The 18410-nt window shown below is 38.3% G+C and overlaps 1 protein-coding gene across 2 annotated transcripts in view; it reads left to right on the top strand.

The window, feature by feature from the left end:
• Positions 1-17340, top strand: part of LOC149319232 (ras GTPase-activating protein 3) — a 182223-nt gene extending 164883 nt beyond the window's left edge. Inside the window, exons 17-25 of one of the 2 annotated variants that reach the window (XM_089511334.1) lie at positions 773-850; positions 2726-2799; positions 3313-3360; positions 6067-6173; positions 6830-6912; positions 8528-8736; positions 9838-9941; positions 13213-13396; positions 14474-17340. In XM_089511334.1, the coding sequence (XP_089367460.1) occupies positions 773-850; positions 2726-2799; positions 3313-3360; positions 6067-6173; positions 6830-6912; positions 8528-8736; positions 9838-9941; positions 13213-13396; positions 14474-14549 (963 nt within the window). In that variant the 3' untranslated portion in view covers positions 14550-17340. The remainder of the gene's footprint in view (positions 1-772; positions 851-2725; positions 2800-3312; positions 3361-6066; positions 6174-6829; positions 6913-8527; positions 8737-9837; positions 9942-13212; positions 13397-14473) is intronic. The other variant, XM_089511335.1, reaches the window with a different exon arrangement.
• The last annotated feature ends 1070 nt before the right edge of the window (positions 17341-18410 follow it).

The raw sequence follows: 18410 nt of genomic DNA, 5'->3' as shown, positions 1-18410 counted from the left end.
TTTACTAAGAAAGGAATATGGAAAACAGGAATAGGGGTTTAGGTGTATGAAGGTGTACAGTCTGTGAGCTAGCAGTTCCCTTGATTACCTAGCCTTTAAAAAATCGAAGGGATGATTCATCACTTGTATGCTCACCCTTTCCCCCAGTTTTGACTAAAGTGTAGAAATTATGTGAGGGTGGCAAAGCTTGTAAAAGTTACTTTATTGGACTACAATTCTTAGAATCCTCCAGTTGCCTGGACTCATCCTGCTGGCTGGGGGAGTTCTGAGAGTTGCAGCAAAAAATAGTAACTTTCCCATGCTTTGGGGGCTGGTATACCCAAACTGTGGAAAAGTCTCAAATAATCATATTTTGAAAGAGGAAACATATGTAGGCCAGAAAGAAAATGTCATTCCTGCCCCCACATAGTATTCCTTTGAACTAGCCCTGAATTTGACCCTAAATTTTGTGTCAATTCTTGTGTCATTCTTCTATACCACCCCCTTAATTGTCACTTTATAATTAATTCCTAATTTGAGAAAATAAAGTTTGAACCGTATCCAGAATTTTTAAAGGAAATAGCTTGATTTATGGGCTTCAGATGTGAAACAATACCTCTGCAATGTTTTTTGCCAACGTTGAACAATCTAGTTTTCAGGGTCTTTTCATAATTGTAAAACATCTATGCATGAATGAACAAGTGTGTTAATTCTTTTGCTGACTTTGCTGTTTTGATCTTGTATACAAATTGTCATATTTCAAGATAAATAGCTAGTTGTGCTTGTATTTCAGGCCAGTTTCAAGGAATCCTATATGGCTATATTTTATGACTACTTTAATGAGCAAAAATATGCTGATGCAGTAAAAAATGTAAGTATTATCATTTGTCTTGTATTATTGTTAACATAATATCAGCTGGTTAATAACATTGTTTGTGTATTTTATTTTACTGGATAATAATATTTTTCCTGGGTTTGGGTTTTGTTTTGTTTTTGTTTTTGGTTCACAAAAACCTACTGTGGTGTAATTATTTTGAAGGGCAGATAAGGAAGAGTGAATAGTAAACCTAAACATTAACTAGAACCACTGTAGGTTTAGATGCTGCTGAGGAAAAGTGAATATACTAACTGTTTAGAATAGGCATGGGCAGCCATGGTCATCCAGATATTTATGGCCTGCAACTCCTAGAAGTCCTAGTCAACATAGTTAATGGTAAGGAACTGCAGCCTAAAACCATCTGATGGGCCACAGTTGCTCACATTACTTTAAAAATTTCTGTATCAGTGAATATCAAGAGATTTCAGACCACATGGATTACTGTCACATTGTTGATAGTTATGTAGTACTAATACCTCGTCAATAGTTAATTGAGAAGGAAGACAAGCCTTTAGGTCCTTTCTGCCCAGCCTGACAGTAGTCACTGGATCCACAGCAACTACAAGCAACAGAACATCTAAAAGAAGTGTTAGGAATGAGTTGGGAAAGAGAATGATAGACTGTCCGTGTATGTTTCTTTGACATTACTAGAGGGAGGAATTACAGACAGAGCTTTGGAAGATTACTTTTTTGGACATCTACCAGGATCTCCACTAATATCCACGAAGGGAAGGTGAATTGGGAGTCAGGGTCCAAAATAATATTTTTTTTCAATTAAGGGTCAGTGACATGTCAGATCCACAGTATGATTCGGTATAATAAGACTCAAAGATTCATAGAATCATAGAGTTGGAAGACACCGCAAGGGCCATCCAGTCCAACCCCCTGCCATGTAGGAAATCTAAATCAAAGGCATCCCTGACAGATGGCCATCCAGCCTCTGTTTAAAAACCTCTAAGGAAGGAGATTCCCCTACACTCCAAGGGAGTTTGTCCCACTGTTGAACAGCCCTTACTGTCAGGAAGTTCTTCCTAATGTTGAGGTGGAATCTCTTTTCCTGGAGCTTGCATCCATTGCTCTGGGTCCTAGTCTCTGGAGTAGCAGAAAACAAGCTTGCTCCCTCCTCAATATGACATCCCTTCAAGTATTTAAACAGGGCTATCATATCTATCATATCACCTCTTAACCTTTTCTTCTCCAGGCTAAACATCCCCAGCTCCCTAAGTCATTCCTCATAGGACATGGTTTCCAGATCCTTCACAATTTTGGTCGCCCTCCTTTGGACACACTCCAGTTTCTCAACATCCTTTTTAAATTGTGGTGCCCAGAACTGGCACAATATTCCAAGTGGGGCTTGACCAGAGCAGAATAGATTGGGACTTTTACTTCCCTTGATCTAGACACTATACTTCTATTGATGCAGCCTAAAATTGCATTGGCCTTGTTTGCTGCCGCATCGCACTCTTGACTCATGTTCAATTTGTGGTCTACTTGAACTCCCAGATCCCTTTCCCATGTAGTCTCACTCCCCCAGGTGTCACCCATCCTATATCTGTGCATTTCATTTTTCTGCCGAAGTGCGGAAACTTAACATTTCTCTGTGTTGAAATTCATTTTGTTAGCTTTGGCCCAGCTTTTTAATCTATTAAGGTCATTCTGAAGTTTGATCCTGTTCTCATTTAATTTAAACGTGAAATTCTTTATTTATTTACAAAAAAAGATTTAAATATATTACTCATTAATTGGCAAATAATATTTTAAAATTCAAGCATTTCCATTCATACTTTATCATTTCTGCCTATAGGAACAATTGTATGTGATCTCTGCCAAATCTTTATTTCATATATATTAATTGTTTCACTTCCAAAGTTCTTAGATTTGATTTCATCTTCTGGAAGAAGAGATCACAAGAGTATAGAGCAACCAATACTACTAAAGGAAGGGTAAGTATATAATATATATTTTTAAATGCATTCAAAAAGTAAATGGTTCAGCAGCATCTCCTTGTAGTAAAGTAGCAAATGGGTTGCCAGAAAGTTCATCCTGTATATAAACTTCCATTTTAAAAACAGAAAAACTATAAGTGCAAATGCTGTCAAATTAGAAAGCATTGCATGTACCTTCAAGAGAATGATCATCACTGAAAAAGCAAGCAAATTTGTTTTCACCAAAAACATTTCCTGAGTCATGAAACACTAAATATAAGTGGGTTCAAGGTAAAAAGCCTGCCGGCTTCTCAATATAATTCATTTTAATAATACTTCTGTATTTGGTCTACCCTCTAAAAGTGTGCTGCTTTTCAAATTATTTTCACTTTCTTTTACTTTCAAAAATAAATACATATGATTTTGTAATCATTCCCTCTTAACTCTTAAATGTGACATTTCTATATCTGTCATTCTTTTGCCTCTGTCTGATTTTTTTCTGTCTCTTCTTGCTTGGCCTGCTGTTTTAAGGACTCTTAAACTAACAGTAAAGAAAGTTGATGATAATAGTTCATGCAGGTAAGATGGTAAAGGCAGTTGGCATTTAGCCATAGCTACCTGCCAACAGTGTGCCCTCCTTTCCTATCGAGAGAGTGTGTCTGACTTGATTCATGGAAAGGAATTAAGCTGTGGTTAACATCTATACAGTATGGCTGAAAAACAAATAGGGACACTTCACAGTGTATTGCATCAGCAGCTACTGGAGTGTGTGTATATTTATTCCTGGTGAAGGTGCCTCCTCTGAGGTCTTTCAACATTCTGTTACAAGTTGTTAAAATTTCATTGGGATGTTTCAGTTCAATTTTAGTAATACTTCTCAAGCAGAAGAGATGGGTTTCATTCAAGAATAAGTGTTGGGAAAAGTTATGACTGTGATGGTATTTCATGTACAGTAATTGTTTCAATAGTTTATATGTTTTCTGTATGCCCTCTCCCTCCTCCTCATGTCTGCATACCAAAGGGAAGAGGCTGGTAATTCACTAAATAAACTAGTAATACTGATGTATATAGTCTCTGAAATATTTGTGGTTTCTCTTTTTGTTTTTCTAAACTGGCATAGAATAGGCCTCATGCACTGAACAAATGGTCTATTGCCTATCTGCTTCTTTTCAAAAGGGAGATGGCAAATTACATCCACATAATACCTTCCAGAAAATCACCTAAATCAAGTCTTAGTTTAATACAGTGTACAGCTATCTGATTATCCCAAATGTGGTTATAAATGTTTTTAATTCTTGTGAAAACAATACAGCTGCTACTACCACTGAAATGAGCTTTTAATTCTTGATTTTGGATTAAGTTATACTGAGAAAATATACAAAATGTTATAAACTAAACATAAATTTGTGGTAGTGGCACATATCTGAAATACTTGAGACCATAAGTGTTTTGGATTTTGGAAAACCTGTATTTGCATGTACGTATGTAATGAAGATGGGACTCAAGCTAAACACAAAATTCCTTTATGTTATAGCTTGAAGATAATTTTATACAATATTTTAAAATAATTTTGTGCATGAAATAAAATTTGTGTATACTGAACCATCAGAAAGCAAAGGTGTCAGTATCTCAGTCACCCATGAAAAACGTTTTGGTTTTCGGAGTATATCAGATTTCGGAATTCCAGATAAGGGACACTCAACCTGTAGGTGGAACCTTCAGAGCACAGTTAACTTTCTGCTTTCTCCTATGTCATAACATATTAAAGTACTGTACAGTGCTCTAGTAGGGGCCTGTTTCTCAGCAATAGGGCAGTTTCCAGTTCTGTCATCTTGGATATTCTTTAACTCAGGTCAGATCTGCACTGCAGAAATAATGTCGTTTGACACCACTTTAACTTCTATCGCTGAAGGTTATGGAACCCTGGGATTTGTAGTTTGTTGTGTCACAAGAGCTCTCTGAAAGAGAAAGCTCACAAAATTGTGAATCAAAAGATTCCATAGCATTGAGCCATGGCAGTTAAAGGGGTGTCAAACTGCATTGTTTCTGCAGTGCACATTAGACTTCAGAGGCTTATAGGTGTTTTGGCTGTTGGTGTTCCCCAATGTTTTGTCTGTTGGACTTGTGAATTTAAGCCCTACACTTTCCATTGCCTCACAGTTTATACCATGTCTGCCTTAGGTAATACTTATCTTTAGTATGTATTTTTTCTGGAACCTAATACACTATAACCGTATTGGTTTTCTTTAGAAATCTGTGCATAAACCATGCTCTCTTTTTACCAACAAATCCTTAAATGGCATCTTAAATTACCTGTGAGAAACTGCTGAGATTATCTTCAGGACCATTGAATTTGTGCACCAAACCCAATTACATGAGATGACAGACATGTTTTACCAAGATTACCTCCAATCATGAAATGTCCTCTCCTTAGACATTTAATTGGAAGACCTCGTTGTAAATGCTGTGAATACAAACTATGGCCTCCTTTCCAGAACAGCTGTTAATTCAATTCTGTGCGCTTAAACACCAGTACACCTATTGGTTGATAGCTGGGAATTTCTTTGGTTTGAGCACTGGACTAGAACTCTAGGAGACCAGGGTTTGAATCCCTGCTCGGCCACGTAAGCTCTACTGGGTGATCTTGGGCAAGACACATTCTCTTGGCTTCAGAGAAAGACAAAGGAAAATCTCCTCTGAACGAATTTTGCCAAGAAAACCCAGTGATAAGTTCACGTGAGGGTCACCATAAGTTAGACACCACTTTAAGGCACACAGCAATAATTACATTTAAATTCTATTTTCTTTCGGGTAATCAGTCCATAGAGGTTACATAAATCATTTTTTTCTGTTATAATCAGCCTTTGTTGTGAAATGCATAGTGAAAATTATAGTATACACATGTTGTAAGATGTGTGCAGTGGTGCCTCTCACAAAGTACAGTATATGGAGGAACACATGCTGGATTTCCCCCCACATAAGTCTCTTCCTTTATGAGGAAAGAAACTTCTAATCATCTTTGTGTTTAAAGCCCTAATTTGAAAGGAAGGTCCTTATCCTCTGCAAGCAATCAGACATGGTATAGTTACAGCAGTGAACTGTAAGGAGTAGGTACCATCTTCCTAAAGCTGAACCGAGTTAGCCAAGATTGACTAAATTCATTCTGTTCTGTGCTTCTTCTTGGTTCCCTATTTCTCACTGTTTGCTTGTCTCTGAGAACACATTACATTGCTCACTGCTAGGGAATAAACTTGTGTAATACAGCTGTGATCTCATTTGCAATAGGTTTATGATAAAGAGGGCTCAAGGCAGGAAACGATTTGGTATGAAGAACTTCAAGAAGAGATGGTTTCGACTCACTAACCATGAATTTACTTATCAGAAGAGCAAAGGTATTATTCCACCCTTTCTATTTTAAGAATAACTTACCAACAAGCAAAGCATCAGTATCAGCCAATAGATGCCAGAATGTTTATGTTATGCTCTTTAAAGGTTTATGACCTTCCTGAGAATTGTCCTTTTCTGTATCCCATTTCACAGTGATCCAATCTCCACAACTGCCATGACAGTATATTTATTGTATCTGAGGATTGGTATTTACATCAGTGCATCTGAGCAGGAGGAATAATGTATAATTTGTGATATCTCATGCTGAAATCAATTAGGTCTTAAAGACTCCCCCCTTTCCTTTTCTTTTTAATACTAAAAACATTCAAAATCCGAAAAATGCACCAGAAAATCAATTTTCTAAAGACTGTTTACTACTTTTAAATTTTATGATGGGATAAAATGCACTGTTGGCATGATCCTGGCAACGACATGTGAAAAAATAAGCAGATAAAAACCTCTTTCAGTGTGTTTTTGTGCTATATACATTACACAGTTGTTCTGGGTTTCTTTGTTTGTTTTACTATTTTAAAGACATTTGGGGTGTTTCATTGCTGTTTGCTCACTGAAATACTCCTTAGTTCCTCTGACAGTCATGGAATCAGTGCAAGTTTCTGGACAGTTTTAAACAACCTTCTCTTTCTGTAATTGCTCATTCCAGGTGATCATCCATTATGCAGCATTCCAATTGAAAACATTCTGGCAGTAGAAAAATTAGAGGAGGAGTCCTTCAAAATGAAAAATGTAAGCAGATTCCCTCCTGCCTTTTTTATATTTAAGATAGTATGGCTTCAATAGCCATTTATGGTCAGTTCTTGTATGGAAGAGGCACTTCCTACACGCCCTGTCCATTATCCTGAGAATGTAGCTATAGTTTGTCTTTTAGCCTTAGAAGTGAAGATAGCCAAAAATGCAGCATGTTTTGACAGAAGTATGTAAAAATTCAACTATTGGCAGCATACTTACAGTTCTTATTTCCTACTGATTATTATGTTCATTATAACTGGATTTTGTTTAACTGTTTCTTTAAATTACAGCGACTTATGAAAATAGTGTCTGCTTCCCAGGGGTAAACGCAAGTGATTTCGCCTTGGGAGACAAACATCCTGCAACATGCTGCAGAATATAAATAAGATTAATCTGTTTTGGTCATTTCTTATTACAGTTTGTAGTATGTTCCCAGGTAATACAGAATAGTGTCACTTCTCCCTGCATACATAAGTAATGAGGTACAAGTTTACATTTGGGAATTTTCTGCATCTAGTTTTACAAGATTGCTGGGATAAGTTCCATAAAATACACAATTAAAAAACAGATATGTTTTAAAGGATATGTAAGCGCAATTGCCTATCTTTTTTTGTGTAGAAACCTGTTATGTAATTCAAAGTACCACTGCTGTTTTAGTCTAATTGCTTTTATACATTTTCTAAATAAAAAAATGTGTAATTATTTAGATTACCATGGTAAAAAGTTGTAATATTGATTTATATAAATGAAATAAAAATAAAGTCCATCCCTAAAAAAGGGTAATTAAATAAGAAGAAATATAGATACATTTTGTATTAAAATTGCATTTCTGAGGGTCATATTTAGTTCTCTATAAGTTTTAGTATATCAGACATCTGCTTTCATACTGCCTCAATACCTTAAAGGCACAAGATCCCCTGTGACCATAGAAGCTAAGCAGGGTCAGTTCTGGTTAGGACTTGAATGGGGGACCACCGATGAACACCAGGGACTGTGGGCTATAATTCAGAGGAAGGAACCAGCAAAACCACACCTGAATACAATATTACTTACTTAAGAAAACCCTATGAAATAAGTTGCCAGGCAACTCAAAGGCACATATAAACACACACAATTCTGCTTTCACAGAACATCAGGCTTTTATACTTTAATTATATGGAGCAGGAAATATAGGGAGCTTGTTCTTTCGATTTTTTGTTCTTACGTTTATATTCCTACCATTACATTAGGGAGTACAGATGGAGATTGTTTTATTTTATCCTTACAGAAGCTCTTTGGGATTAAGCTCACAGGCCTAAAGTCACAAATTTCATGGCTTCATGAGGAAGGTTGTAAACTGAGATTCCTCTGGATTAAGTTCAGCACTCCAGCTACACAAACCCACTGGCTTTCAATTATTGCTGTGAAGTGTACTCTTATCACTTCTTACAAAGAGTTGCGGATTTAAATCCATAATCCCATGGTGTGAGTTTGGTACTTAACCCACTGAGCTTTTGGTACTTAACCCAAAGACTAAAATGTGTACCTCTGTAAAGCTTCTCTCTGTAAACATAGTTTTTAAGTGGTGTTGCCTTCTAATCATTGAGTCTCTTTTTCTCTGTGTGTCTTTCAGATGTTCCAAGTGATTCAGCCTGAAAGAGTCCTGTACATCCAGGCAAATAACTGTGTTGAGGCCAAGGACTGGATTGATATCCTCACCAAAGTTAGTCAGTGTAATAAGAAGCGTCTCACTGTCTACCACCCCTCTGCATACCTTAATGGGCACTGGCTGTGCTGTAAAGCTACAGCCGATAATACCCCTGGCTGTACTCCCTGCACTGGGTAAGGACTTTCTAGGATGTTTCCTGTTCTAAATTTTGCTCTTAAGATTGCTGATGATGAAATGTGTGGCTGCAGATGATTAAAGCCTAGAAACTGCTGCTATGTGAAGAGAAGCAAGTCTGTGTCAGTATGTGATAAAATACTTCCTCGTAATATACTCAGCCTTTTTTTTCATTCCAACATCTACATACCTGGTGACTTTGTAATGCAAGACAGGCTTACAAGTCTTATTATTTGATTTCTATATGGTTATGGCTACAGTGCTATTAGATTGGTTAATCACATTGATTCACCATACAGACCTCCCTGGTAAAAAAAATGCCTAATTGGGAAGGAGATTTTAATCTAATTTATAAATATATTTACAATAAATAAATACCATAAATACAAAATTGCACAGTCTTCAAAAAGGTATTCCTCCTCTCTTGTTCAAGAAGTGATACCTCCTCAAGCACTGCATCTACACTGCAGAAATAATCCAGTTGGATGCAACTTTAATTGCCATGGCTCAGTGCTATGGAATTCTGGGAACTATAGTTTTATTAGACATTCAACCTTCTCTGTCAGAAAGCTCTGGTGTCAAAACAAACTACAGTTCCCATGACATTGAGCCATGACAGTTAAAGTGGTGTCAAAATGGATTATTTCTACAGTGTGGAGGCAGCCTAAATCAGTGCCACAATGCATAGTGCATCATCAAAAATTATTCTTGAACTATTAGTTTATTAATATGCATACTGCATAATTAATCCATCACTCAAAGTGAGACTCTGAGCTAATCATTAACAAAAATTGTTCAAAATGCAAACCTTTTACAATCTGATGTCAAGGGATACCTTCTTTTTAACATACCATTGGCAATTGAATATTCTCCATATACATATCTATGGTTCAGTTTTGGAATGTCTCTTCATTTTAAATATTCCGTTCCCTAAAGTCAGTTTGTTTATTGGTTTTAATGAATCTGTATTGTTAAAACAGATGATTTTTCTGTAATATATTGTTTCATTTTTTACTGTTGTTCTGTTAATCAAAAGTCCTCTTAGATCACAGTGGAAAAACATTGCTGAGTTACTTAATTATCTCTAAATGATTCTGTAGGGGCCTACCAGCAAATATACAGTTAGACATAGATGGAGACAGAGAAACTGAACGCATCTATTCCTTATTCGTTTTGTATATGACTAAACTGGAGAAAATGCAAGGTGGGTATGCAAATGAATTGTTCCTTTGTGTGCACAAATTATTTTAAAAGAAAACATTGTTTTAAACAATATCTTCCTTCAGACTATCCTACATCTTCGTGTAAACTTGCGTATATAAATGTCAACAGGCCAGTGGTTCTCAAACCTTTTCCTCATAGGCCCCCCCTTTATATTTTCATTGCATGTCAGGAACCCTCCCACTTGACAGTATATAAATAAAAATACTGTTTTTAGTGTGCTTATTTTGATTCACACATTTATGTATAATTATATTTTAACATTTTATAAGGAAATAACATACTTAATGCGAGACACATACTTTTGGAAAGAGCAAAAGGAAAGGGTTTTAACTTTGGCGGGTTACAAACCGCCATAAAGTACGCGCTCTGCGCGTACTAGGGTTAGGAAGGGCTGTATTAGGGTTAGGAGGGTTCTTACCTTCCTCATGGCCCTTCTTCCCAGTATGCGCGGAGCACATCGTAAATAGCGGCGCCCATCCACATGGGCGCCGCCATTTTGACATTTTGGACGTTGTGCATCTAGACGTGTCGCTCTGCCCCTCGCGTCGCCACTTCCGCGTTTCAAAAAGGAGCGCCATTTCGGCGCTCCTTTTTCGCTGCGTGGGGAAGCCTCGTGGTCTGGCTGCTGGGGCTTCCCTATGCAGCGAATGGCGGCGGGAAAACGGCCCCTTGAGGGCCGTTTGTAACCTGCCTTTGTTCCTTCCAAAACCAGAAACCCCACCAGCTGATGGATTTTGCCCTTGGAAAAAAACAAAAGGAAAGGAAAAAGACACAAAAGTAGGATTTTCGCTTTGAAAAGTGCAAGGGGGAAAGAGAGGGTTAACTTCTGAAAGCTGAACTGCCAACAGCCACTGAATTTTGCCTTTGGAAAAAGCAAAGGGAAAGGAAAGGGTTAACTTTGTCCCTTTCGAAATGTGAAACACCACCAGCTGATAGAGTTTGCCTTTGAAAAAATCAAAGGGGAAGAGAAGGGTTTTCACTTTGCTCTTTCCAAAGACACAGGTGAAGGATTTTTTGGAAAGAGCAAAGGGGAAGGAAAAGGTTAACTTTGCTCCTTCCAAAAGCTGAACTGCCACCTGCCAATGGATTTTCTCTTTGGAAAGAGCAAAGGAGAAGGAAGGGGGGGGGGGCAGCAAACTTTGCTCCAAGTCTCCCTACTACACCCTGACACTTTCTTCTCTGCCTCTCTTATTCCATGCTATGTGGTCTGAAGCTGAATGGGATGTTGAAAAAGTGTTCCTACACCTCCCTTCTCTGGAGGGTCAGTTAATCAATACCTGAGAATGCCACCCCTCTGGAGATACTGTCTCACACCCCTGGGGGGGGCACACCCACCATTTGAGAACCTAGGCAATAGGCAATTTTTTCAGGTTCCTTGAAGGCAATTATATAGTATTTTAATGCATTACTACAACATCTATTTTTCTCCATGTCATGTTACTGTCTTTGTATTTAACTACAGAATCCTATGTCCATTTATACACTGCTTGTAGTTCGTTCAGAATCAGCAAGTAGACATTGATGCTAAATCAAAGTAACTAATAAATTAAGAGGTGACTAAATGGGATTTTTATTGGACAGAGTTCTCTTACCCGGTAGCACATTGAGATTTCTCACTAATTCGTTAAGGTTTTAATAGGCCACTTTTCCAGATTCATCAATGAAATTTGAGTGTTGGACAGATGGAGTATTCAATTAATGTAAAAGGGAGCATCATATGACCTCTGTGTTTCTTGGCAAGCTAGACAACTATTTTGAACTACACTTTGCCAGAGTTGCTTCAGCAAAGGGAAGGGTCAAGTTATTCTAAGCTAGAATATAAATATAACTTTGTAGGATGTAAGCCAGTAGGGTCAGATATATTTAAACCTACTCTGACCCCTTGTAATTTTAAACCTATGATCTCTCATTCCATTTCTGAGCCACCCATCCCTTTGCCTTTTTATCCCTGGTTTGAATAAGTCAAAGTCCTTTGCCAATAAAGAGACAGTCTTGCTTCATATACATATGAGTACATATGTACTCTTAGGCCCAAACTAGGTATGAAATTAATTGTGTGGCTGCCCTTGCCAATCTTCCCTCCCTCTTTACTAAATAGCTACCACATTGGGGCACCCATTGGCACCACTGGAACCTTTTCCCCCCAATTCAAACAGGGATGAGGGTTCACATCTGGACCATGGGAAAGGCAGTGAGTTAACATACACTTGAATTCCACACCTCTCATCTTAATACCCCCATATCTCCTCTTTGTTAGATAAATGTTACATAAAAAGCAAGAAAAGCAAGACCAGTTATTTGGCATTGTTTTCTTTTGCTTTGTCATTTACATCCTTTGTTACACACCCATACATTTTACTCTCTAGACATATCCATGGATCATATTAAAATCCATAAATCTGACCCTAAAACATGTCCTCGACTTATACATATAGTCAAGTATATATGATACATCTCCACATTGTTTTTTGATTGCTTTTATCTTAGGCCCAAAACAGACAGGCCAAATAGAGCAGCTTCTGGCCACTTCGGGAGTGTGGTGTGCAGACGATTCATGCCTGGACGCAGCCGGAAGCCGCTCTAAGACTGCCTAGTTCTCCTTTAAAGCTATCTAGGGTCAGACAGATGAGCCAAATAGAGCGGGTTCTGGCCATTTCGAGGGTGTGGCTGGAAACTGCTCTGAAGCCACCTAAGGTGGCTGGAAGCTGGCCAGAAGGAACAAAAAGCCACTCCTTGTTGCCTGTTCAGGACTGTGGCAACAGCTGCCACAGCCCCGAAGCCTGTTGCTGCTTGAATAGACTGCCAGCCAGGAGTGGCTTTTTGCTTTTCCTTTTTTGGCCAGCTTTGAGTCATCTTAGGTGGCCTCAGAGCAGTTTCCAGCTGCACCCCTGAAGCGGCCAGAAGCTGCTCTATTTGGCCCGTCTATCTGACCCCTTAGATAGCTTTCAAGGAGAACTAGACAAATCCATGGAGGTTACATCTTTCATTACGTTTTCCTTATCCATGGTAGCTAAATGGAACCTCTCTTTTCAGAAGCAGTTCATCTCTAAATACCATGTGCTACAGTCGAATAGAGAGGAATATGATACTCACATCCCACTTGGGAGCTTTCAGAGGCACTTGAGCAGCCATTTTTAAACACTGGATTTTGGACTTTTGTTGGTTGGAAAAAGGCTTGTTATTACCTAAGTGTCTAAACTTACATTAATGTCATGAATACTACCCCCCCCCCCATCCTTCCTTTTTCATAGAGGCTTGTGGCAGTAAATCTGTGTATGATGGGCCAGAGCAGGAAGAGTATTCAACATTTGTCATTGATGACCCTCGGGAGACTTACAAGACACTAAAGCAGATTGTTGCTAGTGTTAAAAACTTGGAGCAAGAGCATGCCCAGTACAAGAGAGATAAATTCAAGAAGACAAAATATGGAAGCCAGTAAGTTTGGTTTGGTCTTATGCAGTACTAAAATAGGAGTTGATTCCTTCACATGTTTTTGTTTTCCCAAATAATGAATGGTGTTTTTGTCTAGCTTGGTTGATTGGCTGATTCTTTGATTGTAAGAAATTCATTGTTTTGTTGAATGACTTGAGTCAACTGGAACTTGTATTTCAGTTGTTCCAGTGTGTTCATGATGTTGTCAACCAGGAGATGGCCAATTGTTGTTTTTAAACTGCAGATCCTTTTTTATGTATCCCTGGTCAACAACATGCAAGTGTATTTGGTACCAGATCAGCTTTCTGATAGCTTTCCCTTAGTACCGGGATTGCTCCTGGTGATGGGGTGTTAATTTTGTATCTCCATTCCTTTTTCTTTCATCACGGCTTTTGATGGCTTTAGCAGGAGGCTGAATTTAGTTTTGGGGGCACTGGCATGTCTGTCCATCATACCCAATTTGGTAATCTCTTTATGTGACCTTGAGGAGAAGTGTTTGGGGAAATATCCAGTGTGGGAGCTATGAAACTGACTTAATCCCAAGTGACAAGAGGAATAACACAGTGGACTTTCGTCCATGTGGAATCTCCATTCTTTCACTCCAACAATTAGACTAGTTGGGGTAGTGTGTAATTGGTCAGAAGGTGGGATCATCCTATGTCTGGATTGTACCTTATGCTGGGACCACTCTTCAGCTGTAACAAAGAAAGTTGGAGACTTTTGTATTCAACAGTGGTTGCTCTGTGTATTTTATTGCTGTATTCTTGTATGTTTTAACTGCTACCAAACTGGTGTTGAAGGGAGAGAAAATCTGTCAGTATCTACTGGACCTGATCCCCTTCCCCACTTCCACTCCCTTCTCCTTTTGTGTCATGTCTTTTTAGATTGTAAACCTGATGGTAGGGAGCTGTCAATTTAAGAATCTGTAAACTACTCTGAGAGTCTTTGTGGCTGAAGAGTGGAGTATAAATACTCTATAAATGAATTAACAAGTACTCCCATACATTGTTGGGGCTGCAAATACCACTCAGTTGATGGTGTTGATTTTTGATTTACATTTTTCTCCTGCTTACTCTCTAGGGAACATCCCATTGGGGACAAAAGCTTCCAAAGTTACATACGGCAACAATCAGAAATCTCAGCACATTCCATTTGAAGTCTGAAGTAAATCACAAGACGGTGTTGCTGAAAGGTTGAAATGAAAAACAAAAGAAAGAGAAAAGCCACCTGTAGCAAGATGTACATAACAAGTGTCAAGCTTGCTGAGGCTTGCTAAGTGTTTTCTCTCTTTCTCTCACTATCCAAGAACTGTTACAATAGTTGCTATGCACTTTATTCATCTGGTGTTAACAGATGAAGGAACTCTGCCTTCTAGGCAGGGTTTTTTTTTTTTTTTTTTGGTCATACATGTTGTGTTGTGTGTGTTTTTTTTTAAAAAAGTGTTGCTCTGGTTTCTTGGAACTTAGTGATCAGTTCAATGATCAAGGTCTGTGGACTTCCTATTGACACCTTCAACAATCCTTTACATGGTTGAAAGCATTTTTCTAGATTTCTTATTTTTGATTGGCCGACTCCTTTTGTGCTATGCCACGCAGTCATTAAGGAAAGCTTTGCAGCATTTGCTTTTCAGGGGAGAGAAATCCCTAATTTTCTGGGAATAGTCTCTCCACACTGCCACTTGCATTCCAATGCAGATAGAAGAGCAGGGTATTTCAGTCTTAGCATCAGCAGCATAATGTTTGGTCAAAAGTTGAGTTTTTATGAGAAATTGTAGTGTTTAATGGTACTCCTTGATATTTTTGAGATACAAAGTTATTTCAACCAAGATATTCAGTCGGTTTCTATTTTTGCTATAAAGTGGTGCCATAAATCTGAATGATGCAGGTTAAAGTACAACTCTACAAAGACATATGGAAATTAGTTGGTATGGGTATCTCAATCATGGTTTTTCTTTTTATAAGCAGGTTTTGTACCTCAAATGCAACATGCTTCCTACATCTGTAATAGTTCCATGTTGGGGACAAAAAAGAGTTTGTACCATGGGCAAGCGTTTTGTCTTTACAGTAGAAAAACAATGATCTAACCAGTACATTAACATGGACTTCTTAGGAAACAGAATAGTCCCAAATTATTTTGGACCTTATCAGGTTCTTCCTCAGGGAAATATGAAAGCTGGAAACTGCTGTATTCTTTCATAATATCTTTGCTAGAGAGACTGACTGACTGCTGCAACCTGGCTACCAGTCCATTTGAGTCAGAGAAGTGGATGCAAGTGAAGGAGATTCTTGCACTGTGCTTCCCTCTGTACATGGTTCCTGCACCCTATCCAGAAGTATTATCCATGCGGGAAAACAACATTCCATACAAAGCAGGCTGAAAAGGGACAGAGTTGTAATTTGAGAAAAACTTGTAATAATCAGGAAACAGTGCTGCCTTAACTCTACAGGAGAATAGCATTTGGGGGAAGGGAAGCTGTCAGCATGGTATGCACAAGGTGTCGTGGACAAAAAGCTCTGAAAGCTTTTTGCCCTGAATGGTGTTTAAAACCAAAACGTGTGTTCTCCTAGCACTACTTGATTGTGTGGGATAAGAGGCGAGGGAAAAAAAGTGATGATGGATTGTTGTTATCATTTTTAGTTGCATTAACACACAACTGTATCTTGTTAATACAGTTATGAGTGTAAATGAAGATAAATGGTGTACCTCATAAATGCAAATACATGTTAAGGAGGGAGAATGAAGAAAAGATGTGAGTGTATGTGATACACACAAAAGTCCCCCCCTCCTCTCTCTCTCACACACACATACAGTGGCTTGGGCCCAGACTAATTTAGCCACAGTGGTCCCAGTGACCTATTGCTGTCTTAAGTCCCACAGTTTTCAGTTTTACTTAACAACCCAGTATATATATATATGTGTGTGTGTGTGTGTGTGTGTGTGTGTGTGTGTGTGTGTGTATCTATATAGATACATTCACACATATGCATTATTGTTAGGCTCCATTAGGATTGTTGCATGGGTGGCAATGCTTCTGTCAGCAGAATGGCAACACAGGAGCCATTCCACCTGCCTCCTTAGCCCTTTGTATATTTTCAAAACCTGCTTTGCAGCAATAGGTATCTCACCAGAACATATTTTCAGGTGGTATGGAGGGCTGCAGGGACGTAGCCGAAGGGGGGGTTCTTGGGGTCCGGACCCTCCCTTCCGTTAGATAAAATTAATGGTGCGTGCTGCCGTGCCGCTGCACCCAAGCCCTATTATAATGGTGGCACTTAGTCTGGACCCCACCCCTTCCCAAAATCCTGGCTACGTCCCTGAGATCTTGGGAAAGGGAAGAAAGTCCTGTTGCACTAGTGGAGTTCTACATGCAGTATGTTCAGTTTAGGCCTATATATGTCTTTTGCTGTTTTGCTGTATGTCATTGCCTCTCTTTACAGGTTTGGTTCAGTGCATGCTGGGCTTTGATTTAAGCCTAACTAATGTGTCAGAATTTATGGGATAAACTTTTGGACCATAAGCAATGAGCTTTCCGCTTGGTGTGAAGTTCTGTACCTCTGCATAATAGTGTTTCTGAACAAGTCATTGGTAGTCTCCAAGTGTGTGGAGCATAAAAGAAATATAGGAAGTAAATGTTTGCTGTCCAGCCCCCCAATGTTCAAATCCCATAAAAATCGAATGAATGGTTTCATGCAGCACCCCCCCCTTTTTTTTTTTTAAAGCGGTTACAGATTTATGTTGTCATTTCTTAGCATTAGAGTACATTAGAAGGCTATAAGATTATCATCTGCCAATATGACAGCTGGAAAAGAACTGTATTTTGTGCCCTGAACTGCCATTTGAATGCCAGTTTTTTATGTATTTGTAACTTAATAGTCTTTTAATTAAATACTAATGACCTGCAATATGTGTTCTATTTGCCAATTAAAAGAAATGTTCATTTCTGAAAAGTCTGAGTGTATATGTCACAATCTAGAAAATGCTGGGTATTTTTTAAAAGGAAGTGTTAGAGTTGCATATCACTTAAGGTACACCACTAACACTATTAACCCCAACCAATAATTTTATTAAGGGATGCCTATATTCCGAAGAATTGCCAGCTTCATTCAGTGTACACTTGTCCCTCCATATTTGCGGCTTTGACTTTTGTGGATTTGATTATTCACATATTTTTATTAATATGTTCTCTCTAGGAATATCTGGGTCCTCCAGCGCAACTCTGTGGTCAACTTTAACCAGAGGTTGTGATGGAGGACCTAGAGATTCCTAGAAAGAACACACCACAAGGCATTTGTAGCTCCTCCAGTGCAATTCTATGGTCAGTGTCTGGCAGATGTTGATCACAGAGTTGCACTAAAGGACTAGAGATTCCTAGAGAGGTGTCCTCTCAGGTGAAAGCATAGTGATTTTGTTATTTACAGGTTTCCCACATTCATGGGGCTTTTGTGCCCCTAACCCCAGCGAATGTGGAGGGATGAGTCTGATCAGTATATGAATCTGCTAAGACTGCTGTCTGATTTTCACTTACTCAGGAGTAAGCACCATATTAAATATCACAAGGCAAGTTTGCATAAAAACAAAGCACAATGAAACCCATTTTTCATGAGCACCAGTCAGAAAGGCATATTTCTTATCTTTACTTGAGAGCTATTTTAATTCTGGTGTGCTTCTGTAATACATAAAGAAAGCAAGCATTAAGAATTTAGTATTTTTGGTTTATTAAATTTGTAAATTATTTTGCACTTCCTCTAGTATTTTTTTCTTTTAAATTATTTATAGGGTTTTGGTAACATAAAATGTATTTATATATAATCTCTATTTACTCAGTCAACTGGTTAAAAAGGAGATAGTCAACTAAAATTGACAGCCTTTCTTGAATTAGCAAGTGATTAATTTTTAAAGAAGTACAGGTAGCTGAATAGCCTTTAAAATGAGTGCCAACCCCATATTCTGGTAAAAGTATTATTAGACCAACCAAAAATGTGTGCAGTCTTAAGACTGATAGTCTTAAGCTTTTTTC

This window comes from Sceloporus occidentalis, unplaced genomic scaffold (genome assembly GCF_023333645.1).
Source record: "Sceloporus occidentalis isolate IW3139 unplaced genomic scaffold, rSceOcc1.0.p SCAF_2, whole genome shotgun sequence".
Taxonomy (NCBI): Eukaryota; Metazoa; Chordata; class Lepidosauria; order Squamata; family Phrynosomatidae; genus Sceloporus; species Sceloporus occidentalis.
This window is presented reverse-complemented; position numbering and strand designations above follow the sequence as displayed.